At 47.1% G+C, this 24537-nt stretch overlaps 9 protein-coding genes across 10 annotated transcripts; 4 read left to right on the top strand and 5 right to left on the bottom strand.

Moving 5' to 3' along the window:
- Window positions 1–324: 324 nt before the first annotated feature.
- E1B28_005866 (uncharacterized protein) lies at window positions 325–1970 on the bottom strand. The gene is made up of 8 exons (XM_043150459.1): window positions 1745–1970; window positions 1543–1689; window positions 1451–1492; window positions 1210–1396; window positions 904–1162; window positions 674–842; window positions 472–578; window positions 325–391 (listed from the first exon to the last, which is right to left on the bottom strand). The coding sequence occupies exons 1-5, from the start codon at window positions 1937–1939 to the stop codon at window positions 1122–1124; spliced, it is 612 nt and encodes a 203-aa protein (XP_043011547.1). The 5' UTR covers window positions 1940–1970; the 3' UTR covers window positions 325–391; window positions 472–578; window positions 674–842; window positions 904–1121.
- Window positions 1971–2035: 65 nt separating this feature from the next.
- ATG12 (Ubiquitin-like protein) lies at window positions 2036–2653 on the top strand (the record flags this gene model as incomplete). Its single annotated transcript, XM_043150458.1, has 5 exons — window positions 2036–2162; window positions 2233–2369; window positions 2426–2488; window positions 2542–2579; window positions 2632–2653. The coding sequence occupies 5 exons, from the start codon at window positions 2036–2038 to the stop codon at window positions 2651–2653; spliced, it is 387 nt and encodes a 128-aa protein (XP_043011546.1).
- Window positions 2654–2888: 235 nt separating this feature from the next.
- On the top strand, window positions 2889–4470 carry E1B28_005864 (uncharacterized protein; the record flags this gene model as incomplete). Its single annotated transcript, XM_043150457.1, has 4 exons — window positions 2889–3042; window positions 3096–3671; window positions 3730–3910; window positions 3972–4470. 4 exons carry the CDS (start codon window positions 2889–2891, stop codon window positions 4468–4470), a joined length of 1410 nt encoding a protein of 469 aa, XP_043011545.1.
- Window positions 4471–7099: 2629 nt separating this feature from the next.
- Window positions 7100–8282, bottom strand: E1B28_005863 (uncharacterized protein). Its single transcript, XM_043150456.1, has 5 exons — window positions 8021–8282; window positions 7894–7965; window positions 7792–7836; window positions 7279–7731; window positions 7100–7219 (listed from the first exon to the last, which is right to left on the bottom strand). Exons 1-4 carry the CDS (start codon window positions 8165–8167, stop codon window positions 7717–7719), a joined length of 279 nt encoding a protein of 92 aa, XP_043011544.1. The 5' UTR covers window positions 8168–8282; the 3' UTR covers window positions 7100–7219; window positions 7279–7716.
- A 1390-nt stretch (window positions 8283–9672) lies between these two features.
- E1B28_005862 (uncharacterized protein) lies at window positions 9673–12663 on the bottom strand. Its single transcript, XM_043150455.1, has 10 exons — window positions 12461–12663; window positions 12005–12390; window positions 11804–11949; window positions 11017–11748; window positions 10879–10964; window positions 10711–10820; window positions 10536–10629; window positions 10297–10419; window positions 10204–10231; window positions 9673–10141 (listed from the first exon to the last, which is right to left on the bottom strand). The coding sequence occupies exons 1-10, from the start codon at window positions 12561–12563 to the stop codon at window positions 10000–10002; spliced, it is 1950 nt and encodes a 649-aa protein (XP_043011543.1). The 5' UTR covers window positions 12564–12663; the 3' UTR covers window positions 9673–9999.
- Window positions 12664–15005: 2342 nt separating this feature from the next.
- E1B28_005861 (uncharacterized protein) lies at window positions 15006–18320 on the top strand. Of its 2 annotated transcripts, none has more exons than XM_043150453.1 (13): window positions 15006–15553; window positions 15626–15776; window positions 15896–16032; window positions 16106–16172; window positions 16235–16303; window positions 16362–16602; window positions 16661–16782; window positions 16843–17562; window positions 17626–17682; window positions 17739–17827; window positions 17878–17901; window positions 17959–18020; window positions 18089–18320. In XM_043150453.1, the coding sequence occupies exons 3-13, from the start codon at window positions 15902–15904 to the stop codon at window positions 18151–18153; spliced, it is 1647 nt and encodes a 548-aa protein (XP_043011541.1). In that variant the 5' UTR covers window positions 15006–15553; window positions 15626–15776; window positions 15896–15901; the 3' UTR covers window positions 18154–18320. The 2 variants fall into 2 exon arrangements, with proteins under 2 accessions (XP_043011541.1, XP_043011542.1); XM_043150454.1 differs by having other exon boundaries at window positions 15599–15776; window positions 15844–16032; window positions 16228–16303.
- Window positions 18321–18354: 34 nt separating this feature from the next.
- Window positions 18355–19892, bottom strand: BNA12 (3-hydroxyanthranilate 3,4-dioxygenase 2). The gene is made up of 4 exons (XM_043150452.1): window positions 19649–19892; window positions 19358–19602; window positions 18693–19311; window positions 18355–18627 (listed from the first exon to the last, which is right to left on the bottom strand). The coding sequence occupies exons 2-3, from the start codon at window positions 19551–19553 to the stop codon at window positions 19136–19138; spliced, it is 372 nt and encodes a 123-aa protein (XP_043011540.1). The 5' UTR covers window positions 19554–19602; window positions 19649–19892; the 3' UTR covers window positions 18355–18627; window positions 18693–19135.
- A 59-nt stretch (window positions 19893–19951) lies between these two features.
- E1B28_005859 (uncharacterized protein) lies at window positions 19952–21424 on the top strand. Its single transcript, XM_043150451.1, has 4 exons — window positions 19952–20161; window positions 20236–20295; window positions 20362–20826; window positions 20881–21424. The coding sequence occupies exons 1-4, from the start codon at window positions 20078–20080 to the stop codon at window positions 21310–21312; spliced, it is 1041 nt and encodes a 346-aa protein (XP_043011539.1). The 5' UTR covers window positions 19952–20077; the 3' UTR covers window positions 21313–21424.
- A 47-nt stretch (window positions 21425–21471) lies between these two features.
- Window positions 21472–24273, bottom strand: E1B28_005858 (uncharacterized protein). Its single transcript, XM_043150450.1, has 11 exons — window positions 23994–24273; window positions 23813–23937; window positions 23622–23757; window positions 23465–23565; window positions 23291–23415; window positions 23175–23242; window positions 23007–23116; window positions 22674–22954; window positions 22464–22615; window positions 21974–22415; window positions 21472–21912 (listed from the first exon to the last, which is right to left on the bottom strand). Exons 1-11 carry the CDS (start codon window positions 24106–24108, stop codon window positions 21624–21626), a joined length of 1944 nt encoding a protein of 647 aa, XP_043011538.1. The 5' UTR covers window positions 24109–24273; the 3' UTR covers window positions 21472–21623.
- Between the last annotated feature and the right edge of the window lie 264 nt (window positions 24274–24537).

Raw genomic sequence — 24537 nt, 5'->3', positions numbered from 1 at the left:
GAGGATAGACGCCTAGATGACCCTCCGACTTAATAGATGTTCAACAGCTGCAGAGGTATATATCAGCGACAAAACACCAAAGCTTCGTCAAAGAAGAATAGGCTGAAATATCGACTGCTTCATAATATTAAGGGCCACCAGTTGCAACTCATGCTCGTCTCATCGATAGACGTACCGGATCTTGCTTCCCAGCTCCGAATCAGTACTCGGATTTTAATACTTCCCGGGTCGGTTCATAGTTCTCGTTGTCAAAATCAAAGCCGTCCGACCACCCGATCCATTGAAACAGGTACAAGATTAGAATCCAACGAAAACTCAACTAACGTTCCAACCCACTAACGTATCATTTACGAGCTGGCAAGCTGGGTATGTGTTACATTGTAACTCAGCACTTTCATCAAATGGACAGGTGAGGTTGATAGAGAATAGATGTATATCAGGTTGGCTTTGAACAACTGTGGTTCAACGCACCTCCATGCCACCACGGGTCACCTAAATCGAAGTAAGGAACGTGGATAGTGGATATCGCCGACTCAAAACGCTGAAGGAAATACACGACCCGATCAACCTGAGCACTGCTGAAATACTTTGAGACCTTCCGGGAACGGCCGGTGTAACGCGGTTTTATCGCTGTCGAACAACCCGCTACCAAGGGAGTGAAGATGAAACTCACCCACACAATAGCCCGCTAGTACCACATCTCTCTTATCTTGGGGACGGTGGAACCGGATCATCCTCGTTGTGCTTCGTGGAGATAAGGATGGTAAGGACAGTCAATTACAATTATGATAGCAGGGCTTATCAGGCCCATTTTGCGCATGTAGGGAAGTGAGATGCTGATTCTGATAACCTATGTGTAAGACAAGACAGTTCGTGGACGGAAACAGGTAAATACCACAGAACTTTCCAAAACTTCCGTTCCGATGAAGATGGAGTTCAATTGTACCAAGTTCCGTAGCAACATGCTTGAATAACGAAATACCGTCGCCGGCCCAGGTTAAGGATGTATGAGACAGGGAAGGGGTGTGTAGAACCGTGCTACTGGGAGTTCGAGCTCGTATCATGGAGGTATCCGTCACAAGTGCCTGAGCTGGTTCAGTGTCTTCAGATTGAGATACATCTTATATATCCATAGGTAAACATTCCCGATTACGTAGCCAGTCTGTAGGAAGTTGAGCTGATATTAAGTCAATATTAATGGGTGGTTACCTATCGTAACATTCTCGAGATGGTCATCGAAGTCACCAAATATCTCTTGAGCATGATTATTGTGAACAAGTTCTGCAGCACGCGTGGGAAGGCCGTCCGACAGTATTTTGAAAGAGGAAGTGGAGGTGAAGGGTGCAGACGCCTCGTTTGCAGGCCGCCATGTCGTGGAGGACTGTGCCAGATACGGCTTCAAGGAAGTCAGTAAGGAAGTCCCATGAAGTCATTGGCCCGAGAAACGTACAATGAGGGCAGGATGTGCAGTACCCAGCCGAGCTCCGTCAATCTGTGTGCGTTCGGGACAAACCATGTCGTGGCGGTGAAGAACGAACTCACCACAAAAGCTATTGCATCTTTGAAAGATTCTCTGATTCTGGATGCAATCCTTTCCCCTACTGGTGCTAGTGCGGTGTCATTCAACCTCTCACACGCTTGATAATAACCAACTAGTTGCATTCCAATAGACGCCGCATGCTGTCCTGCCTTCCAACCTTTCAGTGATTTATTCCCATAAATAGAGAGAAAATTGGATCTGTACCAGATCCAGCCCTATCTCCATCATCGGGCTAAGACTTGTCCAATGGTGAAGAAGAGGTATCGCGTCCTTAATCTCCACTGCATCACCAGTTTGCGAGCCTAGTAAAACGCCATTAACTTGCTTATGAGGGTGCTTCGCTGCATGAAAGAAAAGTTTGAAGTACGCTTGAGGGTGAATGGTGTAGGTAACCATCATCCGATAGCGTGAAATCCAAAGAAGAGTGTCGTGATCATTGTTGTCAGCGACGCGGGCGTGTCGTACGTGACGGTTTTTGTGACCTTCGGATTGTAGATGGCTCATGTTGATGAAGTGACGCCTGAACGTTTTGTACCGTCATGGGTATTGCAAACGACATTCGAGAGCACAGAAGAAGCTCTCAAAGCACTTCAGGTCTATAAGAAGAAGGATGCAGAAAAAGGTTAGAAGGTCTCCATCTTCCTTGTATCTGACTTTCTGACTGTTTCCCTACATCTGGATCGTGGCCATAGTCATCGTACGGTTCAAGGCAGTAGGAAATGCCCCAATCATGAAGGACAACTTCTTCAAGATTACTGCGTCCAACCGATTTCAAGCGGTCATTCAATTCTTGAGGAAACAGCTGGGCTATAAAGCCACGGAACCTCTTGTATGCCTCTTCTTCAGTCATCTGTCCAACTTCTTTTAAATGAATCTCCCAAATAGCATACCTATATCAACTTGGCGTTCTCTCCTGCACCAGATGACTTGGTATCCAACTTGTTCAAAGTATGCATTATGGGCATCATACCCCATTGGTCACTCAATTTCTCTTGAAACAGTCTTTCGCGACCGATAACCATCTAATAGTGAATTACAGGTGTGTACGATTTAGCTATGGACTACCGTCGTTGAAACTTTTTCACCTCAAGCACGACCGCTGCGTGGGGTTAAATTATTCACCAGGATGTAATTGCAGCACAAGTCGGTGTATAGTGCACGACGTATTTCATACATTCTGTGTAGGTATATATACCATCTACGATATCGATATGGTTTCTATACTCTACTTGGACTTCAAATAATAATTCTCAGAAGACTGGTCAGTAATACTCGCGTGTTATGATTCAGTTTTTGAACGTTACTCAGACTGGCATTGTCGTTTAGGAATTTCCTTTGAACTGAAGTCATGCCCGCACGATACATCCGACATTCTATGGAACCCCCGACAGACCTGGATGCGGTTGGAGGAAAACTGGTCGAGGCGTTGGAAAGATATCTCAAGATCGTGCGGGACAACCTGGCATACATTCATGGTGACTCCGTATATACTGGTATCCCAGGTTTGTTCAGAATGTCTCCCAGTGCCGAGGTGGTGATGATGTTCCGTTTCTAGGTATAATTGTCATGCTTCAGATCGTTTCTTCCGTTCAATCAAACCTAAAGTTGGCTTATCGTTTCGATGCGGATCTTCCTGACCTCTTGTCCTTGGAGAAACTGCAACGCTACGATCCCAACGATCCCGCAAAGTTGTCCTTCCTAGAAACTCCGATCGGCCTTGCTGTTCTAGCCGCCCTGAATACTGAGGCCGGACATTCATCGTTCTGCACGGACAAGCTTCGAGACGCTATCGATTCAATCGCAAAACACGTGGACAATTCTGACGATGGGTCTGAAGTCCTTTACGGTCGTGCTGGATTCCTGTACGGTTTGCTTTTCCTAAGAAGTTTGATCAGTCGTCGAGCCTCGACAGGGACGAGCAAGTCAGCTGAAGAAGGAACGACTGCGCTCGAAAAGCTCGTTTCAGACAGCTCCCTTTCTATTGTCATCCAGTCCATCATCCAAAGAGGGAGAGTAGGAGCAGAGTTGTATGCCTCGGAGACTTCCAGTGTTCGTGGACCTTCGGGCTGTGTACCTCCGCTTATGTGGTCATGGCATGGTAAACGCTACCTTGGAGCCGCTCATGGTGTAGGTATGTTCACTCCTATCGGGGCACACTAGTGCTCTAGATCTGATGTTGTGCCATGCAGTCGGCATTCTTCACACTTTGCTCCTGTGTCCTATCGGTTTGATTGAGAGATACCTACCTGAAATCATCCAAACCGCTGAATGGTTGATTTCTCTTCAGGATGGAGAGGGCAATTGGCCAACTAAAGCGCCTAGTCGTTCGATCGGCCAGCATAGAAACGAAGATTCCAATGATTTAGTCCAGTTCGTGTTTCATTTTGTTCAAGCCCTGTTACCTTTGGTCATAACTTACCTCCTTACTTAGGTGGTGTCATGGAGCTCCCGGAACCCTGATTTTACTAGCAAAAATCCTTCAGCTATCTGATTCAGAGCCCCTGAAATTCAATATCTCCCCGAGTACCCATTCGAGCATCATCGTTTCCCTGCGCGGCGGTGCTTCCATCGTTTACCGCCACGGTCTTCTCCGGAAGGGTATCGGTCTTTGCCATGGAATCGCAGGGTCAGTGTACTCCCTTCTCGCGGTTACGGATGCTATGGCTCTCGTTGACGATGATGGGAATAAACGGGATTCTCGGTATTATTTCATTCGAGCCGCTCACCTGGCAGAACTTGCCACTACCTTTGAAACTCTCACAAAGGAAAGGGAAATGAAGGTACCGGACAGACCATTGAGCTTGTTTGGGGGGTTAGCTGGGATGTGTTGTGCTTGGGGTGAAGTTTGCGACAGAATTCGAAGAGCTTCCAACAGAGTGGAAAACTGGTACCGACCTCGGAGCGGAATGCCAGGTTATGACGACCTTTGAGGTCGTTTCTCACGCCAGGCTACTGCAGAATCTAAAACAACATTCGTCCTCAGGCTTCTGGACGATGATCTAGTCGCAGATTCTTATGACCTTTTGTTCTCAACGTCGAACGGGATTCTTTCTTCGTCATCCTTCCGTAAGGGTGTGCATACCTCAAGGATTTGAACTCAATTGTCCCGTCGTCACCGTCGTCTCGTCCGAACTATAAATCTCACTCCCCTTTTGCATCCGCTGGGAATAACATAACGGGCGCTTTCATCTGAATTCCTTCCTGTGCACAGTGCTTAGATGCAAGGCGGCCGTCGTCCTTTGCTTGCGAGCTATCAACGGAGTTTGGCCAGCAAATCGAGGGATAGTACTGTTCCGATGAACCTGACCCTGGAAGGCCTTTCACTACAGAAAACCAGTTTTCTGTACTAATTAATAGAGGCCTTTCCTTTGTGTGTCTCAAAACGAAATGGGGTACTAGACTTGTGTTCTGGGGCTGATCACGTAGTACCCAGGGTTCTTCCTCGGTGATTGCCACTTATTCCTCAAGGCATCGTTCTTCGACGAAACTCGCAAAATGTCGGTCAGATTGGCAGCATAGCAGGAGATGATCAGCGCTTTAGCGGTTCTCACTTCTATGGCTAGAAGCCTTTCAGAACCGCAATCGCAGGCACAAAGCAAGACGTTCGGGTTTACTTGCTTGCTCTTCGAGATTCCCTGATCTGGCGCGCCCGATGAACACCCTCCTACCTCAATGACATTTGCCAGAAGTCGAATTTAGACCACATCAGCAGTAAATCATCCCTATCTGCACGACGTCAATTCCCGTTCACAGGGCCTCATAGAAGCAATCCTACCCATTTTGTTGGATATCGTGTTTCACGCATGTTCTTTGTGTTCAACTGATAGATCTAAGCTCGACCCCCAAAGCTTCAGAAACAGGTTTGTTAACTCTCTCATGTCAATTGAACATGCCTCGGTGGGATGTAAGTAAGGTACTCATGCGAGAGCTGTATTCTCGATATGAGATCATTGGACATGCTGATCGATTTCGGGCTCAATATTCTTTTTGGATGCACGACATACGTTTACATGTAATCGAAAGAAGCAAGTTTTTGAATTGGTTGTCAGACTGCGCTTTGCTTCGACGTATTACACTTATCAATTCATACGGGGTGGCTACAACTCTGTCTTCGAGGGTTTGACTTGAGCGGGACGATCTGGGTCGAGGGGGTGAGAGGTGGGTAATACCGTCGTTCAGTTATTGAAGGTCATGTCCTGAGAATATCTTATCATTCCACACATACGGTTGATATATCGGCCGATATCAAAATTTCGGTCGCCTGAGGGACCCATACGCGCATATGCACCGTCTGCCGATGACCTTGATCAGGAACATGGTCGGCGTCCTCGGTAGGTAAAATTTAGGGGCGGTTGGCCAAGGATTCGGAGACACAAGGAACTAGTTACGACCGAAAAGCCCTGGATAAGTATAGGGGTGGTTCACGGAGTCTAAAATACCATACCTTGAGAGATAAATCTTGAGGTGTGTTCTATTTATTCGATGAACCACGCCCAGTCGCCCAGTCGCACACGACAAAAAGACACCGTCGGCATGTTCCACTGTAACAAGTCAGGCGGGAAGGAAAAAAAGAGACAGTTATACCAGGTCCCAGGATGGATGACAGGGTCGAGGCGGGGACCTTAAAATCATGTACATACAACATACATGTATTCGCACCCTTCTTTTTGGACCGGTAACATTGACCAGCTTGCAGCATAGACTCTGGAAACACACACACGACCCTTACTCAAGATACTAGATGGTAGAGAATGGTTGCTTCAGCTTGCCAGTGGTAATGGTGAACGATCAGTGTACTCGGCTAGATGCGTGTTGAGTAACGAACACTAATAAAAGTTTATCGGGGGAACTTGCCGGCGGAAGAGGGTGTTTGTGACCAACCGTCACACCTCTGGTCCTACTGACGCTCTTCGCGGCCTGCCACACCTGCCGTCCCGATATCACACAGGCCAGCGTATCCAGTGGTACGGGGCAATTACATCTCACTTGCCGCAGTTTTGTTGATTAAATTGAGTGAGTGGTCCAGAGAAACTACGGACGAGGACCCGGAACATGCAATGATGCATGATATACGCTCGGGATCGTTCAGTCAGAAATCAATATGTGAATGAACTGTTAAGGCCGGTCTAACTCACCCAAGTTATCGACCATGCATGAACTCCTCGGTTTTCAACAATACATCGGCGGCTAGCCAGCGTTAACGGGACGACCTGCCAAATCATCCGACGCAGAGTTGTCGATGTTTCGTATGTGCTGACCGCACTAGACCTCCTTAGGCAAGCGGGACTGATACGACCATTCATATTGGCTTCCAAGTCCGGACCGAATCGTTCAACGGGTTCAAGTGTATTTTTTTCTTTTCGCCATTCCGTCAACAGTTGCAACCGCGTCTATACGCAAGGTAACTAAGTATTGCATCGAACATTGCTCAGTCCACGATAAGCGAGCCGTCGTCATGTAGAAATCGCCCACCTCGAGCTACCTACAGTAGTGATAACAACAACCTGTTCCTGTTTGCTGCAGTACCATCCCCAAAGGGAGGAGATATTCAACACTTACGCAGGGTCGTGACAGCATCATGAATGAGCTCAATGCGATTTGTGGAAGATGTGTAAAGGTGAGTGGATCAGGACTGGCATCCTGTCGAACCAAGTCAAAGGTACAACTTGACCATCATATCTGAGATCAATGTAAACTCGGGCGACGAAAATTCTTATTGTTAGAAAGGAACAGCCAACCTGATCAAAGCGAAAAGTGGCGTATGATCGTTCAAATATCAAGTTTGCAACCCATTATAACGTATATTCGCGACTTCAGATATAAAGAACCTAGCGATAGAATGTGTGACGAGCCCAAGACACCTAGAAAGAAACCATATGAGATAAACACGAAGAAGGGAAAGGATGATTGCGTCTAGTACGTATGAGATGATGATGATGATGCACATGAACAAAAAAAAATAGAACGAAAGCAGGTGACAGCAGGAACGACGAGCAGGGATGATGAGAGAGTTCTAGACTAGCTAGCGAAACAGATGATGTTGGTGGTGGTGATGATGAAGATGTGCGCGCGCTTGGTCGTAATCTACAAAGTCCCAATAGGCTTAGATGATAGGATGAAACTCTAAGTGACGATGCCGGTTGTAATGAAATGGAAACGAAAGAGAACTATAGCGTTCATTTTGATTTTTGCTAGATTGACAGAAACACGTGAGTCGATCGCTCACAATACTTCAAAAAGTAAGGACTGACTGGTTTCCGCATCATTAATGTGTGATCACAGGATGATGAGGAAGACTATTAGATGGATGTTTTAATGTTAGTGACTCGCGAACAAAGGAGAGAGACACGTACAGGCATTGTGTACAATGCAGACTGTAAATTTTGGGGTGATGACCCCGATTTTGACTGAAAGGACCTTTGTAACTATTTGATGACAGGTTAGCCCCTGTAAGAAAGACAAAAAAGAGATATGGCGAACCTTTGCCTCACTCTCTGCTGCTCGTTGGGCATACATATTGGGGTGTAATGGCAGCCCTTGGAGATTGGTGGCATTCGGAAGAGCGTTCAAAGAAGATGAAAGAGTGGGGAAAGCAACGATGCTGGCTTTGGCGTCGCGCGAGGACATTATTGTAGATCCTGATGTTGTCGTCGAGGAGGAGGGGGTGCCGCAAAGGATGTGTCGAGGAGCAACAGAGGAACGGTGAAAAATGAGCGCGTCTGAGGGTCAACTTATATGGAACGGAACGTGACGTGATCTGTCTGCACAGAGTCTGAGTTGATCTTCACATGGGCGAATAGGTCGTAATGCTCACATCTCCGTTTCTAGATACGGCGACCCCTTGCGCCCTGGACAAACCTGCAGATTGGGGTTCATTTTACACAGATCTTTTTCCCACACTCGATATATCCCTGCTCCTGCCTGCCACGATCCACGATTTCATCCAACTCCTCGACTTCTTCGTATCTCTGTCAACCCCGTCTCACGTTTCAAGCTCGAACCGAGCAGACCACCCCCGTTTACAAGGTTGATCTGCACTACTTTCCTGAAGGAACTTGATGCCCTCGACCGGCTTAACACGAGGCATTTCATCCATATTCTAACTCGTCGCCTGACCGTGCAGTACTCTCAAGAGGTCAATGCACTAGCCGCAATTCCATGATCTCATCTGCCACGCTCACTACGACGTACATACGAAGTCCTGTCAGCACCTCGCCGGGGGATATATCGAAAACCAAATATCTCAAGCCATAATAACCCGGAACAACACGTGTATGTCGTACTCAAGCCACATCATTGGGAATTTTCTGTGAAACGTCAAGTTACATACTCGCGTTCACTTACCGTTGTTGAAGATTCCTGGCAACTTTGAGTCAAATATCGCTGTTCGGCCACAAGTTCGACTTCCTTCGGTCTTCTTGAGTAAAGAACCAAGATCTTCGCGCTCTCAATGCTGGTGAAACGGAACAAGATTTGGAAATTTGCAAGACCACGGAGTCTTTAGGGTTTTATATTGATTATTATGTGTGTTCCGATCAAACTCTAATGACGGTCGTTATTTCTAGTAACACCTGAAGGGCATCCCGAAGTCCCAAAAGCAATTTCAACCCTTTCCCCAAGCATTCATCAACCCCTTGCCCTATTCATTCTCGTGGTTGGACTATGATGTAGTAGAAATATCCATCACTCAGCTGTCCTGGAAGATGGCGTGCTTTTGGTTACCGCTCTCCGTTCAAGTTCATAGCGGATAGGGTCCGCCAAAGCTACACGGCGGTTCTCTCTCGCCTTTTTTCGACTTCCTCTTAAGGCGGGAGGCTTGGACTAAGTACTAACAGCTGAATCCCTCTGCTGATTCCGAGTATCCCAAGTAGAAAGTCTCACCAGTCCCGGTCCCGAACGTGGGTCAGCTCTGGGTTCAGGCATGTAAGTACAGCTCGTATTTACACATCCTTGTCACATTGTACCCTACAAGAACACTGAATGGTACCAACCACTGCACGATCCCGATGCCTCAGCCACATTGAAAACAACTTTTCACACGGACACGAAAGAGTACGAATTTCCCGCTTTCTGGGAAAATCAATTCATTTCTTATGCAACGAATTGCCGCAAAGCGGAACGACGACACAGGGCGCAACGGAAGATTTCTGACATGTTTACGACACCGGTTGCTTTTCCAAGTTTTTGCAACGTTCATGAGTGCTTGGACATGAGAGAATCAAAGAACGATTGAATACTTTCGGCCATCCCTTGATGCATCAACGAGAAAAAGAAAAAGTGCATCTTTTGAGTGCCGCTACGCTCGGAGTCAACCCAGGTTGCGCCATTCAACGCCACATGCTTGCCTTGTCCAGATGATCTTGACCATGGAAGGTAGGGAAAAAGATGGTAGTGCAATCCTCGCTCACACCGGCGTTTGTTAAATTTACGGTTACACCCATTCGTTTCGATTTCGACGTTTAGTCAATGGCCTGCACACCATCGTAGGCAGGTAATCTACGACAGGCCTCTGTCCAATCGATCCCACCCTCTACTAGTTCCGTTACAGTCGCAATCACTTCTTCGAGAGTTGCAATTCGTTGATCCATGGTATCACGTTCCCTGAGTGACAGAAGATAGCATCAATATTACTGAAATGACCGTCAAGGGATTTCTTCACTGACCGAAGCGTGACAGTCCTATTCTTAACAGCTGTTTAGGGAGAAAAGAAATCAGTCAGAAGCACGTAACTGCAGATGACAGGTGACCATGCTCACAAGCAAAATCTACGGTTATACCATAGGGGGTACCCAACTCATCGTTACGGGCATATCGTTTCCCAATTGACACACTCGAATCATCTACCCGGGAGAAGACCCCAGCCCGACGCAGTTTGGCAGCTAGAGTCACGTCGAGTCATCAACCAATGATATGATCGATCATGCGGGGTAAATGGCATAAAGAGAAAGGAGAACGTAAGTGCCTCGCTGCTCGAGAATTCGGAAGGGCCACGTACAGATTTCATTGACGAGGGGTTCAAACTCCTTTTTGGCACTAATGGGTACGATTAAGACCTTCGTTGGAGCAACCAGGGGAGGTAATGATAAGACCTGGTGCAAGGAAGCAATACAATCAGTCGTAAGTTAACCGGGATGGCCTACTGAGCCGAAGAAAAGAATGCTAGAGCTTACCCCACGTTCGATATCCGGTTCTCTGCTCCAGAAGCTATGCTCTAACAACGTATAAAGAATTCGACCGAGTCCAAACGACGGCTCGATAACGTTCGGAGTATATTCACGTACTGGAAAAAGAGGGGTCAATGGTCAACGAGGCAATGACGCGACATTAGTCGCACTTACTTGTCTCCTTGAACGTCTTTCGTTCGATTGTGAGCAACTCGGATGTAATTTCGAAAGTCTTGCCGTTAATTGTTACGCTTGTGGCACTAATGTAGGGTTTCGTGAGAAAAGGACAACATCGTTTGTAGTCATCCTGACCCTTTCCCCAACTCTTCCTTCATTTTGAAAAGATCTTGTTCATTTAATCCTTCCACATAGGATTGCAATATGAGACCATCTCGTTTGAATTTGACTCCCAATAGCTTCTTATTGAAGACCGGCACTTCCTTCTCCGTCACGATAGGGTGGTCTAAAGGTTCCCTGACGACGAGTGGATGTCCGGTTTTTTTCGAATGAACCGTCAAATCGTATGCGGCCCTGTCCGCGCAGCCAACACATTCAGTCCAGCCAGTCGAATTCTCGATCTCTGCATCCCAACAATCTGTCGCGTAATGAGCCATCTCGTTCGACATATGCTGCCTAAATCTCAGCCTTCGACGGTTGGTGCCGATCTTGAGCAAAAACGTGTGGATACGAGCCATAAAATAGCCCAGTGTCTCGTTAGCGATGACACCCTTCTCCACGGCTTCGCCAACCGACATCTCCGTGACCTTTGTGCTTCCGGACGCTTGTACATGACGATCGAGAAGGGTGAGAACCGTATCTCGTACTCCGCTGAATTTGGAATGACTCTTGTCCATTGGATCGACAAAGTGTTCGATCTCAGCCATTGTGAATTCACGAACGCGTAACAGACCCGCCCGAGGAGAGATTTCATTACGGAATGAACGACCGATCTGGGCCGACGCGAAAGGAATCCGACCGTTATTGAAATCGAGCAAACGGGAGAAATTAAGGAAGTGGCCTTGGGCCGTTTCCGGTCGAAGGTAGCTACACAGACATGGCTTAGTGCACTCGATAAGTAAGATCAAAACATTAAATGTACCCAGGGAATTTACCAGTTGGTCCGATACTGCTGGCGAACATCAGATTGAATTCTTGAGGTTCCGTTACTTTGTTATCTGTATCGGGATTCCTGATATCGTATTTTCTGCACAGCTCGCCGAGCTCCAGACCACCATAATTGTCAAGCTAGAGGAACAGTAAGTGGCATAAGAATGGGTGAGAGCAAATAGTAGTCACACACCTGCGCGAGGATAACTTCGTATTCCTTCACCAACTCATCTGATAGTCGCACCGCAGTTTTCTTGACTTTCTTTTTATTTTTCTTTTCATTTTCCGCAGGCTGCGCAACTTCACCCCTCGCTTCTTTATCACCAGCCAACCTAGCCTCCAATACGTTCTTAACCAGATGGTCTGCCCGCAGAACATCCCCAGTCTTTGAGTCCTTCACCATCCAATCAGCGAATCGTGCTACGTGTCCGGAGGTCTCGAATACGGAAGCAGGAGTCATGATCGTGGTGTCGAGTTCTAACATTGAATCCTCTATGATGAAGTGCTTTCGCCATTCCGCGATGATATTTGCTTGTAGAGCTGAACCCGCTGGACCGTAATCATACAATCCAGCAACGCCTAGAAAGACAAAGAAAAGAAAAGAGAATATGTCAGCAAGGTAATGGTTTCCCTTCGGAACAGATCATACCGTTGTAAATTTCGAACGCAGGTGCATAGAAAAATCTGTGGCTCAACAGAGCCTCTAATCTGGCCTTGTCGAAAGGGTGAGCGGTCTTGTTGACAGAAGACATGGTTGATTTGTATCTCCTCCAGATATTGAATTTGCTCTGTGATGTCGATACTCTTTGCCAGAGATTTCCCGGTTGTGGATGGAGCACAAGCTTTGGCTTCCAAGCCATAGATCTTGTTGTCACGCGTCGAGTCACATCGATACCCGCGGATTAGCCGAAGTTCCTTCGAGTCTTGCTTTCAACGGTATTACCACTACGCGGGACGCCTATCTATGCCATCTATCTCGAATTTGTGTGGAATACTACGACTGCTGGGCTCTCCAATGTCTCGCTCTCTAGGGTAGCACTGAGTAGTTCCGGGGGCTTCCGTGGGCCGTGGCCGTGTGATCCCATCCACTCTAGATCTACTGAATTACAGTACTTATTAGTGTACGAAAATGTGTCTTCATGAACGGTACACATGTTCGGTCGTCAGTCTTGAAAAAGTTCCCATAGGCACATAGCTGTTTGTATTCGACAACTATCCATCCACTCTTGAGTGAGCCGCGATCAGCACGACAAACATAAGGTCATCCCCGGTACCACGTCCACTTCCCCACCAGATCCCGCGAAATGGGCGTCACGGCTTGGAGCTCATTCATTGAGAATATGTCTTCTGAAGCTTCAATGTACGAGAGAAAAGATCAGAACTTACGGATGATACATGTTCGCGTAAGTGATCCAAATTCTACAATACAAGTATAACTTATAAGTACTGGGTAGCAAAAGAAAAGTGGAGATGGCCGAGGCCGCAGGAACTGACTCATCATAGCGTTAGCTTGTCGTACCCAATGGGATCTAGAAATCGATGAGGTGACTGAATTTGGATTGGAAGACCGAGAAGTCCGGGCGACAGATAGCTGCAGCTGTTAAGGTCACATACTCACTTTCTTCTCCAACAGCAAGAAACCCAAGGAATGAGGGTCAGAACAACCGTTGCTGGAGTTGTACGCCACTTTAATATCAGCCAATTGCGGGGGATTGAACAGCTAGAACACCGACGATGAATGCTCACAAGAACTAGGCGTAAAGAGAGGAAATTGCAAAGGTTAATAGCGTGCCTGAGGCCGAGGGCCCAATAAGGTCTCGTCAACCATTACGTTCACTGAAACAGCGCAGAAGGGACGCACAAGAAGGTGATAGGGGTCGTAAATCCGCTCGAGGCCTGTTCATAATAGTTGGTTAAGGGCATTAATCAGAGTGCGGTTTCATTTGGAAAACGTTTTCGACACACTGATTGGAACATCAGGTACATTCCTACTTTGTAGGACAGCCATAGTGATCCAGAGAGGGAGATTATGGGATACGACTTTGTTCCTCATCTTGGCTCTTAGCCTAGCTACCTTCTTGCCTTTGAGTGATTCTCACTATCTGTCGACAGTTTGCTAACCAGCGAAGAGAAAAGGAAACATCGAAGAAGTGGTTTGTAGGGAGGGTTTCCAGGGGGCAAATAAATTTCATCTGCACGACGCAAGATAATTTAAGTTATCACGGTCAACTTCCGTTGTGGAATCATAGGATGTGTTGCAATCAAAAGCTACCTGTGAGTTCACGAACGACGTTTTGAGACCGTACTTTGGCTTCGGGATTATTGCACGCAATGGAAACTGATCTTCAATTTGAGTTTTGAGGTTACTTTCACGCCACCGCCGAGAAAGAGGAAGCGAGCTGCCTGCATCCAGGTGCTTGAGGCGTCTGTTCTCCGTGTGCCTCTCTGCTGGACATGGATGATAGGTCCTAACATAGAGGGTATCCCGGGAGGAAGTAATGGGAGGATTCTAACCAGATAACAGAGGACTCATGTCAAGAAGTTATAAGGAGGTAGAGGTTTTTCCACTGAGATCAGGCTTTACTGCAACACTGAAAGGTTTCTTCTCCAACAAAGTCCGCACCTTCAGAGTTTCGGCGCCTTCTGTCTCTGGTGCTTGAGGATCCATTAAACTGAAGTTACCAGATCCATATCAGAAGCAAGGACGGTTAAAAACTGACCTTGAACGTGGCGACATGATGTTCTGCAAATGTTCTTGTCGCGATTACGACCTGGGATCACAACTTCCTCCCTTCGTTGTAACGTTCAAAGAGGTCGTCCTATGAGCAATCGATGATGGTGCCTGTACTACAGAGATCGCAAAATGGAATAACACTGACGAGAACTGAAAACACTGCCAACGCTACAAGGTACCGATGCCAGAAATCGGGGTTTTCCGAGTCTTGAAGCTTGAAGCTTGAAGGATTGCATTTATTCATGGGACTTGGTGGGAGCAACTGCGAGATTTGTCCATCAAGTGATGGTTTTGTGGGGGCTAAAGGTGCTAGAAGGCTTTCGGTGGTTTAATGACGACGGGGATGATAGTGTGGAGGAAGATCTTGCTCGCGTCAACAGCGACGGCGAGTTCAACGCTTCCGGATCAGATTTCGGTGATGAAGATTTGAAGTCAGCTGACCGTACTCGAATTCGATATGCTTCCTTTCGCTTTCTTTCGCTCGTCCATCGAGAACATATACAGTACCTCATCAATTCCCAAAACTCAAATGTCTAAAGCTTCATATTCTTCGTAAGAACTTTTGTCTGGCTTCTTGATTCCCCCGCCCCGTTTATTCGCCGTCCAATGTGATGATCAGGAATCTGAAGAGATTCATAATCACCGGACCTGCACCTTTTGAAACAGTTTCCGTTCAAGCACTATTCTACACTTTCCATCCCGAGAGCAGTGCAGGTGTATGAAGGTGGAAAGTGACGGAAGCAAGGAGTACGACGTGCAGCCACATGTATACCTGTCAGCTCCATCGACCAACTCGCAAGCGGGCCAAGAGAAGGAATATGCCCCACGACTTCGCAAGTTTAAATTGTACAGGAAATGCGTCGTCGTCGCTGTCAATGAACGACGACATGCCGTAGAGCCCAGCACAACCCCCGGATATTGCAGCACACAGCCTTCGGCAAATCCAACCTCGAAGTTGGCAAACGCCTCTAGAATTTAAAATAGAAGAAGCTCTGACTCGGCCTAGAGGTGCGTCTTCTTTTAAATATCTACATATGCCCATTCTCGCCCTAGGATAATAAACAATTTCGACTTATTTAGCTTCCATTAACCAACGTAGCCAATCGATTTCAAGTTTCTCGTTCTTTCGTGAGTGTAAACCACCTTCAAAATCTGGAATCCATCTTCTCGTTGGAGCTTTCCAGATACATTAACTCATGGTCCCATTAAGGCACTCGTACGAGCGCTTCGCGTAAGTACATTCCTCAAACGTATCGTTTGGACGACTATCTTACCGCTCGCTATAAAATCTGCTGGAGTGGCGGACGTGTTCCCTCACTAACGGCGTTACTTCTCACTGCCAACTTTCAGCTAGTTATGAGCTTCCTGTCGGTGCTTCTGGCCCTTCTTCCCTTCATAAGCAGCGCATTGGGGTCAAACTTCATTCGCCAGACGGGGGACCTACATATTGTCAACACACGCATTTCCCCGGATGGTTACGAACGCAGGTACGGCCTTAAAAAATCCAGTTCTCTAAGAAGTTTAACAGCTAATTTTGTCTGCTTTGCTCCGAATCTACAGCGCTGTGGTTGCAGGAAAATCTCCACATGAAGCTACCTTTCCCGGTCCAACAATTATTGGCTACAGGGTTTGTCAAATTCAACGCTCGCTAGTTCTTCGCCGCATCATGGCGCTCACAAAAGCTCGCAGGGAGACACCTTCCGGATCAATGTAACAAACTCACTCACAGATCCATCTATGGACTTGACCACGAGCATTGTGTGTTTGTTGTTCACCTTTTCCCTTGACCATCGTATCTCCTTAACCTCCTTTTCAGCATTGGCATGGAATTCACCAACGCCATTCTAATTGGGCTGACGGGGCAACTTGGGTAACACAATGTCCTATTGTACCCAACGAATCGTTTGTCTACGAATTTACGGTACCAGACCAAGCGGGCACCTACTGGTATCATTCTCACCATAGAGCACAATTTTGTGATGGCTTGAGGGGCATATTGGTAGTCTATGATCGTCCAGGGGAAGATCCACTGAGGGAGTTGTATGACGTCGATGATGGTAGGTGTTGGGACTGTCCTTTGAACGTAAAGCGGATTGAAGTTCTCGGTGATGACAGAATCAACGATCATAACGATTGCCGATTGGTACCATGACCCCAGCCCAGGACTCATCGAACTCGCAGGTCCTAAGCTCTCAAACTCGACTTTAATCAATGGCCTGGGACGGTGGTCGGAGAACGTAAGTATCCCGCGAGCATTGGAACCCTTATTCTTTACTTATGGATTACTCCGATTCCAGCCCTCTTCTTCTGTGTCCGTCGTTAATGTTGTCTATGGGAAACGTTACCGTTTCCGTCTCGTCTCGATTTCCTGCGACCGTGCATACACATTCTCTATTGACGAACACCCGCTCACTATCATCGAAGCGGACGGGAATCCTACGGCCCCTCATACTGTGAACACTCTGATGGTCTACACTGCCCAACGTTATTCGTTCGTTTTACACGCCAATAAAGGGACGAAAGGAAAACTGTCTAGTTATTGGATTAGAGCAAACCCGAACGATGGTCCGGTTGGATTTGAGGGTGGTATCAATAGCGCTGTGTTGAAGTATGTTGCGGAAGATCGCAACTCGTCGAAATTGGAATCGGACGAAACAAAAGAACCTACGAGTACGAACGTAACAAACATCCAGCCAGGGTCAGTTGGACTTCAGGAGTCCGACCTGCACTATCTCGCTTCCTCCTCGCAAGTACCCGGTGAATCTTACACTGGCGGAGCGGATTTTGTGTTGAACCTCACTCTTGGATTCATCCCACCGAATACGTTTTTGATCAATGGACATCCTATGGTATTTCCGACTACACCTACACTCCTGCAGATACTGAGTGGAGCCCGAGATCCGCACGAGTTAATGCCGAAGGAGAATATCTATGTCTTGCCAAAGGGAAAGGTCATAGAGGTCAACATGTTCGGGAATGATACGATTGGGGGACCTCATCCAATGCATTTGCATGGGGTAAGTTGCATGGGGTGTCAGTTTATTTGGTTTTACATTGACGTCTGCATTCCTCCTGCCCAGCACTCGTTCGATGTGATAAAAAGCGAGGATCACTCGGAGTTTAATTTCTGGAATCCGGTACTTCGTCTTCGACTCCGATGACCATCTCAACTATATTGACCTTTTCGGAAAAGGTTCGACGCGATGTAGTGGCTGTTGGAGGAACCAATATGACTTCCATAAGATTCGTCACTGACAATTCTGGACCTTGGTTATTGCACTGGTAAGTACCTCCACACGAATTTACCGACTTCTGACGACAGAATCTCGTAGCCATAATCAATTCCACCTCATTCGGTATGTTCTATTGGATTTACCCATTTGACTCACGGGCTTAACCTATACACGATCTAGGGGGCTTGGTGCTGTTTTCGTCGTCGATTCAGCGGGTACAGAGGCAATTAATCCCGTCCCAGGTAGGATTTATACACTCCTTAAATTGGCATCAATCGTTCTTACGGGCTCCTTACTTTAATTGTTTCAGTTGATTGGAATGAACTATGTCCAATCTGGAACACTACGAGTCCTTCTGTCCGGGGTGATGCATGATTTTGCGTTTCAGGACTTTATTTATCATTACGCAATTACGCTCAATAACGCACATCGATCTTTTGTTCATTAAACATTTCATTATTATGGGTGTGCGAAAACTGACCCTATTAGCCTAATATCGATAGAACAAGAAAATAAGAACTTGCAACTCGTGGGGTCCACTCCATCAGACTACTTCCAAGTACACCATACTGTGAAGCGGAAAGGGAATGTCTTCACGTTCGTGAACTCGCGGTATAGTCAATTTAATATCATACATGGTGAACACTTGAATTTACCCAACTCTGATACCCACAACCCCATTCGGGCTCCAAACTAACTCCCGCAGTCATCGACATTGAAACGTCCGAATGCAATAATTAACGAAAAAAAATACAGCTCTTCATTGAGAACCACGCCATTGTAACGTGCTTTTGATCGTATGTCCGGGCTGAAGCGAGCATGCCAGTTGGATTCAACCAGATTCCCCTCCTGCACAAACGGGGATTCGAGGAAGAAGAATAAGAAAGGTTTATGTTCAGAAGAAAGAAGTAGACCTTGGCACTAGCAGCCCTCATTGTGACTCGTAAATCCTGCCTCATCCCATTCTTCAAAGCAACGAGTGACTAGTGCTTAATGAATCCTTGCAGATTGAAATTCATGTCTCGACCGGATTTCGACATCCGGGGATTCAAGGGCGGATATGTATCTTGAACCAAAGAAGTCTGAAAACAATGGTTGAGAATCTGACCCAAGGAAAGAAATATCAACTTTGGATGATTTCACGGCAGGAGTGGGAATATATTTTAGAGGATCGAGTGCAGACAAGCCCCTCGTTATTTTTGTCGTGAGGACTAAACTCCATGAGAACAAATCCGTCGTGTTCCGTCTCCGACCCAGATTGGTTGAGCAAATTGATGACTTTGAGTAATCCCCAATAAATAAGCGGGTTGAGCTAAGTAGATGGGAAGTTTCGGTGAGCCGAGAATATACACAAATTCTAGTTCGGTTCTGCTATAGTACCGCAATGTCTACACATTCTGAGGGATTCATTTTGTTGCCACTTCATGATGACAGGTTTGAGCTGGGTTCCAAGATCCGTGACATGAAATGCCTCTTCGTAGATGATAGTGGGTGTGTCATGGACAGTAGAGCGACAGTACCATCGCAGTCGGTCTGTTATGATTAAGAGAGGTGATCAACTGCGTCAGCGAGAACTCACCTAACGACCCTTCTGGACGTTCTCTTTCCATCACAATTCCAATTGTGTCTGCGAATCGGACTGGGTTATGAGGAGTATTGGCTACGGATAGAGGTATTGAGAAGTGAACGTTTAAGCTTGATTTGGTGGTAGTAAATTGCACCTGGCAACAAAAACATTTCCCCTTCTTCGATTCTGATGTCTTTGAATTCGCCATCTTCAATCACTTTGAGGAGCATTCCCCCCTTATATTGGTAAAACCATTCCTAAGACGATTCGGTAAGTGAACATACACGAAAATCATGAACCCACCTCTGTTTCGTTGACGTGGTAATCATTCCTTTCATTCGGACCGCCGACTGCCATCATAATGAAATCCCCGCCCTTGTACAAGCAGAAATTGTTGACCGGAGGTTGTAAAAGCTTCTCATTCTCGGCTAGCCATCGAGGGAAATTGATTGGCGGAAGGAGGGGCATTATGTTCAAGAAGGAGTAGAAATGAGAATATGTTAAGACCGACTCCAATCGATTGATCGAAGCCGGTTCGAAGTACAGTAGCCAGTCACGTGCTTGACACACCGACAGGTGTTCCGGTACCGGCCCGGCAGCCGATCGCGGGAATCCTGGTTCACTCCAGCATTGAGTAGGTATTTGCACTTTGGACTCAGCGCAAGACGTTGTCCGGTCCTCTCATCTTCTTTGCTCCCGCACGGAATTCTCAAAGAACGTTTCCTGTTGAATATGGTATCCTCTACATCCTCGATAATGACAGCGACGGAAGAAAGGAAGCGGACAATGACAATGGAAAGAGCAAAAGCAGCGCACGTAGGTCTCTTCCTTATCTGCAATGTCATGTTCACCTTCTTCAAGGTTTGAGTATTCATCAATTTGAACTTCAGCTTTCGCGCCAACTGCAACTGCGCCTTCAATATGCGAGGTTGAAAGTTGAGCACGGTTGGGTGGGTTGATTTTGAGTGGCTTTCGACTTGAAACTGAAAGGCCCAAATCTTTCCCCCCTTTTCTAGCAAAATCAAAACCTGAACGAGGTCGAGAACCTGTATTTCCGGCATTCACACACGAGACCTCGTCAATCTCCGAAGGATCCAACTCTCATAACACTATCCGTTCCTCCTGCCACTCACCGATCTCCCAGTGTGGCGGAAGTTCGGACAACTTCTCAGTCAAATAATATTGTTGCGGAACCCTTAGAAACTGCTGAGACAAAGGACACTCCTTCCCAACCATCTCCAGCATGCAAATCACCAACACCACAAGCTCCTCCATCTAAATCCCCCACACCAGCAGCTCCCGAGAATCCACCTGTTTCCAGCCTGGAAACGTCGCCTATGGCTATCGACTCCACTCCCGCCATCGCCGCCGTCGTTCAACCGAGATCCCAACACATCCAATTTTCTGCAATCCCACAGGTAACCCCTGCACACAAACAAGGTACATCTGAATCTGTACCAACATACCCCATCACTAGTTATGTGAGTTGCAACTTTTCAGTGAAGAGACAGGCAGCTGATGTTTTACCTAAAAAGTATGGCGCCCTCTTTCCCTCTCAACCGCCAAGCACATACGGAACAAGATATCCTCAGATTCCAGGCGTACCTGTCCCTCTTGTGACCCCCACGCACCAAAAGGCACCATTAGCCGGCCCTCAATCACCACCTTTTCCCGCATCTCCAGCGGTCTCCAGCTCCATTCCAGTCGCTGATCCTTTCAAGTTTGGCACAGCTGCAACAGGTTCACTCACTTACGACTCTTTCTGGTCCTCGCATCTCGCATCGAGGTCTCGGGCATCTTTCTCAGCGTTGTCCTCGGACAGCAACAAACCTACCATCGCGAACCCGTTGCCACGAAGAGCCACGGACATAGCCCAAGCGTTGTCCGGATATTTGTCGACAGGCTCCACACCAGGGGGAGTTGTCCAATCTGGGAACCAACAGCCCGAGGTTTCAAGTAGAGTATGATCACCTTCGGTGGCCTTTGCTCCTTAATCCTGACGCATGCTTGATCTTGTATCTTACACCCTACTCTGTAATTTGTGGAGCGCATATCCAATACCATGTTTCATAACTTGCCACGATCTTGCACACCCTTGAATATCATCCAAAGAACATTGAATCTCTGGCTGTAGTAAATAAACTTGAGACTTCTGAGAACGCAATAGTATGGCTGATGAGGTCACGGTCAGGTGACCGGTCACAACGCGTACTAATACTGTGGTGTTCTGGACATCCGCAGTGAATAAGTAACGATAGGAGCGCGATATACAAGTAACTCAATCAATCTCAATAACATCATCGTCCAATGCGTCTTTCTCATTCTCCAACAGAACCAGCCCATCCTCCTCTAATCGCCTCCTCTTAGTTGGACTTGCAACTACGTCCGCCTTCATTCGCTTGGCATTTGGCTCTACTCCCACAATATCGCTGTCGTCGGGTGCAGACCGTTTGAGTGATGCTCGAGGGGGAGTTGAAGGTGGAGGTAAGCTGGTTTTCGCCTTCCTAGGTGGTCTAGGTAGAGGATCAGGCAAAATCAACGGCGATCCATCCACCGGGTGATTCGCGCTACATGAAGAGTAGGTGATCAGGGGTCTTGACGATATATATATCAAGGAGATCCACGAACGGTAATGTGCTTATTGCCACAGATATTGTTTCCCACTCCCCTTCCTCATCTACTATTGACAAGAACTTGCCTCTCGTCACATTGAGGCTTTCAAGGGTCCTTTCATTATTGTCATCCCAGTCTGGGTCACTTAAAACCCTCTTATCCTCGTACACACTCACTTCCCTTTCGTCCTCTCCGAGAATGCCCTTCACCACGTCATTTAGGGTCGTTCTTGACGTGTCACATAGTAAATTTGTGTAGGTATCTCGACAGATGCCGCATGCGGGATTAGGAGCAGACAAGGTCACGGTGCTTAGAGGTACTGAGGGTTTGTATTGTAAATGAACATTGCGGAGTTTGTTATGTGACTTGCGCAGGAGATGAAGGGCCTGCAGAACAATTAAGCCCGCAATGATCGCATTGGTTGTAGCAATTGCTGGTATGATGTTTCCAGCCATCTCTGTGTATGAAAATAAGCGCCTTTTTGGGTTAGAGTGAATGATCATACCCTTCACTTCCCAACGCGTTTTACAGGGGATACCGTAAGCGGTAGACCGGAGATTGGACGCTGCGGTCACAAAGTCAAGAGTATCGTCATCATCTTTGTCGAAAGATATTGTTTCCTCCCCAGACTGTAAACGGGCAGCTAGCCGTTTGGTGCTGAAATGAAGGGAATGGTACTGACAGGAAGGACCCGGGGTTCAAGTGGGGAACATACCTCGAAACGAACAGCATCAGATTATCCTTGAGTGATAACGTGCGCTGATCTTTGAGACTGGCGTTGGCTGGCTGTTCCGTTCGATTCGGAAGTTGGCCATTGAGCTGCCCATTGGGATTGGCTTGATTTTGACCGTTTAATGGAGTATCCCGCGTCTCTTTTTGGTGATCAAAAACAGGAGTCCCTTCCAAAATTGCGTCGAAATCTAATGGAGTGGGAGGAGTCCTGGTCCGCCACATATCTGACATGACGAGTAGATTGCGTATATCGGAGTCGAATATCTTATACCTAGGTAAGACGGGGAGAGACAGGGGTTTAGTTCCTCGCACGTACCTTATGAAAGACCATTCTTGCAGCAGAACCCTTGGAGTTCGGAGATCGAAGGGCTCGTCTCACAGCCTGGAAAGCAAACGCTTCCTTCCGTAAAGTGGCAATTTCTTGGGCTATGACATACGGAATGTCAGTCAAGGAATTTGTGTGTCGTATAGCCCAAAGAAATACCGTTTTCGCCTTCTTTCTCCGCCTCATCAAGTTCCGATCCAGCGTCTTCGTCTTCACCAAATAATTGTCTGTGTTCTCTCATTCAGATAAAGATCACATAGAGACAGCCTACTCACCCCATCAAGTAGGTCTTACTCCACACAATGCAATGAATGGGTTGACTGGGAGTCGAGCGAATGGTGCAGACGGGAAACGTCTTGGGTGTAGGCTTCGGTATGCAATCGAAACACTCTGTCAGATCCTACTTTTGGATGAATAACTCTTCAGAAAGCCAGAAAGCCGTCGCTCACTTTCAAAAGAGGCTGAACCTGACCCAAGTACCCAGCTGTCCCGGACTCAACCAACGGAACTTGTGCAGCCATACACATTTTATTAACATGTCTTCGAGCATCTATGGAATTCTCGCTTAGGGAGTTCGGGATCTCGAAAATGACGCTGAAATGTTACCGAGGTTGTCAAGAGCGTTCAGAACAATATCAAATCCTTGGAACCATCGGACATCGAATTGGGGTTCCTTGATATTAGCATGAAGAGGTTTTATCCGTATATTGGGATTGAATGGAGCTGCTGACTGGGCCGCAACCTAGTGAGCTTGGATGTCAATAAACAATGAGTTTGAAACGTGAGGAGAGGCGTACAAGAGCTTTGCTCTGTTTCACGTCCTTCCTCCTAAAAAGAAATTGTCGGTTGAGATTGGAGAGGTCGATGGTATCTAGGTCAAGAAGTGTGATTTCGCCAAAGCCCGTGAGCACGATATTTTTCACTTTCAAACGACTCATTAACGCCGCGTTGCGATCAACAGGAAAGTCGACAGCTTACACAGTTCACAACCTATTCCACCAGCACCAACAAGGAGAACCTTTGTGTTCGCGAGAAGGGCATGCAAGTCTGGCCCCAAGATAGCCTGTGCGTGCGCCGAACGGGCTGTTGACATTGGTTGAGTTGGTTCCGTGGTTCTTGTATGTGTTGTAGTGAGGATAAGTCACTAGCAAAGGTATTTCCGGGTAGTTCGAGTACGCGTAGAATGACCCCGGGAATAGGAAAAAATTCTATACGCGAAGCGCGACCATGTATGTATGTAAGAGAAAAGAGAAAGTAGTGTGACCTAATCGGTGTCACGACAGTAAGCTTGTTATATACTGGTGCCAATACTCAGGGTCCCATAAATTCTCCTTGCGAATCTGGGGTTGAGTTCTGTGTAGGGCTCTCGTAACCTATACTGCTGTTTGTGTCTATGCTGTTCTCCTCCAAGGGCTCATTCTCGTTTCTCGTACCACTTCCGTTGGCTTATCTTGGGTTTATCTTGGCTCCCAGCGATCGCACCAATTGTTTTCCAGGGATGCGGTCGACTTGTTTTTGTTAC

This window comes from Marasmius oreades, chromosome 3, assembly GCF_018924745.1.
Source record: "Marasmius oreades isolate 03SP1 chromosome 3, whole genome shotgun sequence".
In the NCBI taxonomy this organism is placed as follows: domain Eukaryota; kingdom Fungi; phylum Basidiomycota; class Agaricomycetes; order Agaricales; family Marasmiaceae; genus Marasmius; species Marasmius oreades.
The sequence above is the reverse complement of the archived record's forward strand: the minus strand, read 5'-3'. Positions and strand labels throughout refer to the sequence as shown.

Coding starts and splice junctions, on each gene's coding strand:
- E1B28_005866 (XM_043150459.1), bottom strand. CDS start 1,939: ATGATGGTTACCTACACCATTCACCCTCAAGCGTACTTCAAACTTTTC. Junction 1,493..1,542: donor AAGATGCAATAGCTTTTGTG/GTGAGTTCGTTC, acceptor GAACGCACACAG/ATTGACGGAGCTCGGCTGGG. Junction 1,397..1,450: donor CTGCACATCCTGCCCTCATT/GTACGTTTCTCG, acceptor ACTTCCTTGAAG/CCGTATCTGGCACAGTCCTC.
- E1B28_005863 (XM_043150456.1), bottom strand. CDS start 8,167: ATGTCCTCGCGCGACGCCAAAGCCAGCATCGTTGCTTTCCCCACTCTT. Junction 7,966..8,020: donor CAGCAGAGAGTGAGGCAAAG/GTTCGCCATATC, acceptor GTCATCAAATAG/TTACAAAGGTCCTTTCAGTC. Junction 7,837..7,893: donor CTGCATTGTACACAATGCCT/GTACGTGTCTCT, acceptor TCCATCTAATAG/TCTTCCTCATCATCCTGTGA.
- E1B28_005862 (XM_043150455.1), bottom strand. CDS start 12,563: ATGTCTTCTGTCAACAAGACCGCTCACCCTTTCGACAAGGCCAGATTA. Junction 10,630..10,710: donor AACCGGATATCGAACGTGGG/GTAAGCTCTAGC, acceptor TCCTTGCACCAG/GTCTTATCATTACCTCCCCT. Junction 10,142..10,203: donor AATAGGACTGTCACGCTTCG/GTCAGTGAAGAA, acceptor TCTGTCACTCAG/GGAACGTGATACCATGGATC.
- E1B28_005861 (XM_043150453.1), top strand. CDS start 15,902: ATGAGCTTCCTGTCGGTGCTTCTGGCCCTTCTTCCCTTCATAAGCAGC. Junction 16,304..16,361: donor TGGACTTGACCACGAGCATT/GTGTGTTTGTTG, acceptor CCTCCTTTTCAG/CATTGGCATGGAATTCACCA. Junction 18,021..18,088: donor GGCAATTAATCCCGTCCCAG/GTAGGATTTATA, acceptor TAATTGTTTCAG/TTGATTGGAATGAACTATGT.
- BNA12 (XM_043150452.1), bottom strand. CDS start 19,553: ATGGCGAATTCAAAGACATCAGAATCGAAGAAGGGGAAATGTTTTTGT. Junction 19,312..19,357: donor ACGTCCAGAAGGGTCGTTAG/GTGAGTTCTCGC, acceptor TAATCATAACAG/ACCGACTGCGATGGTACTGT.
- E1B28_005859 (XM_043150451.1), top strand. CDS start 20,078: ATGGTATCCTCTACATCCTCGATAATGACAGCGACGGAAGAAAGGAAG. Junction 20,296..20,361: donor TGAAAGTTGAGCACGGTTGG/GTGGGTTGATTT, acceptor CCCCTTTTCTAG/CAAAATCAAAACCTGAACGA. Junction 20,827..20,880: donor CATACCCCATCACTAGTTAT/GTGAGTTGCAAC, acceptor TTACCTAAAAAG/TATGGCGCCCTCTTTCCCTC.
- E1B28_005858 (XM_043150450.1), bottom strand. CDS start 24,108: ATGTCAACAGCCCGTTCGGCGCACGCACAGGCTATCTTGGGGCCAGAC. Junction 23,566..23,621: donor GAACGCTCTTGACAACCTCG/GTAACATTTCAG, acceptor AGAATTCCATAG/ATGCTCGAAGACATGTTAAT. Junction 22,955..23,006: donor CAAGAATGGTCTTTCATAAG/GTACGTGCGAGG, acceptor CCTAGGTATAAG/ATATTCGACTCCGATATACG.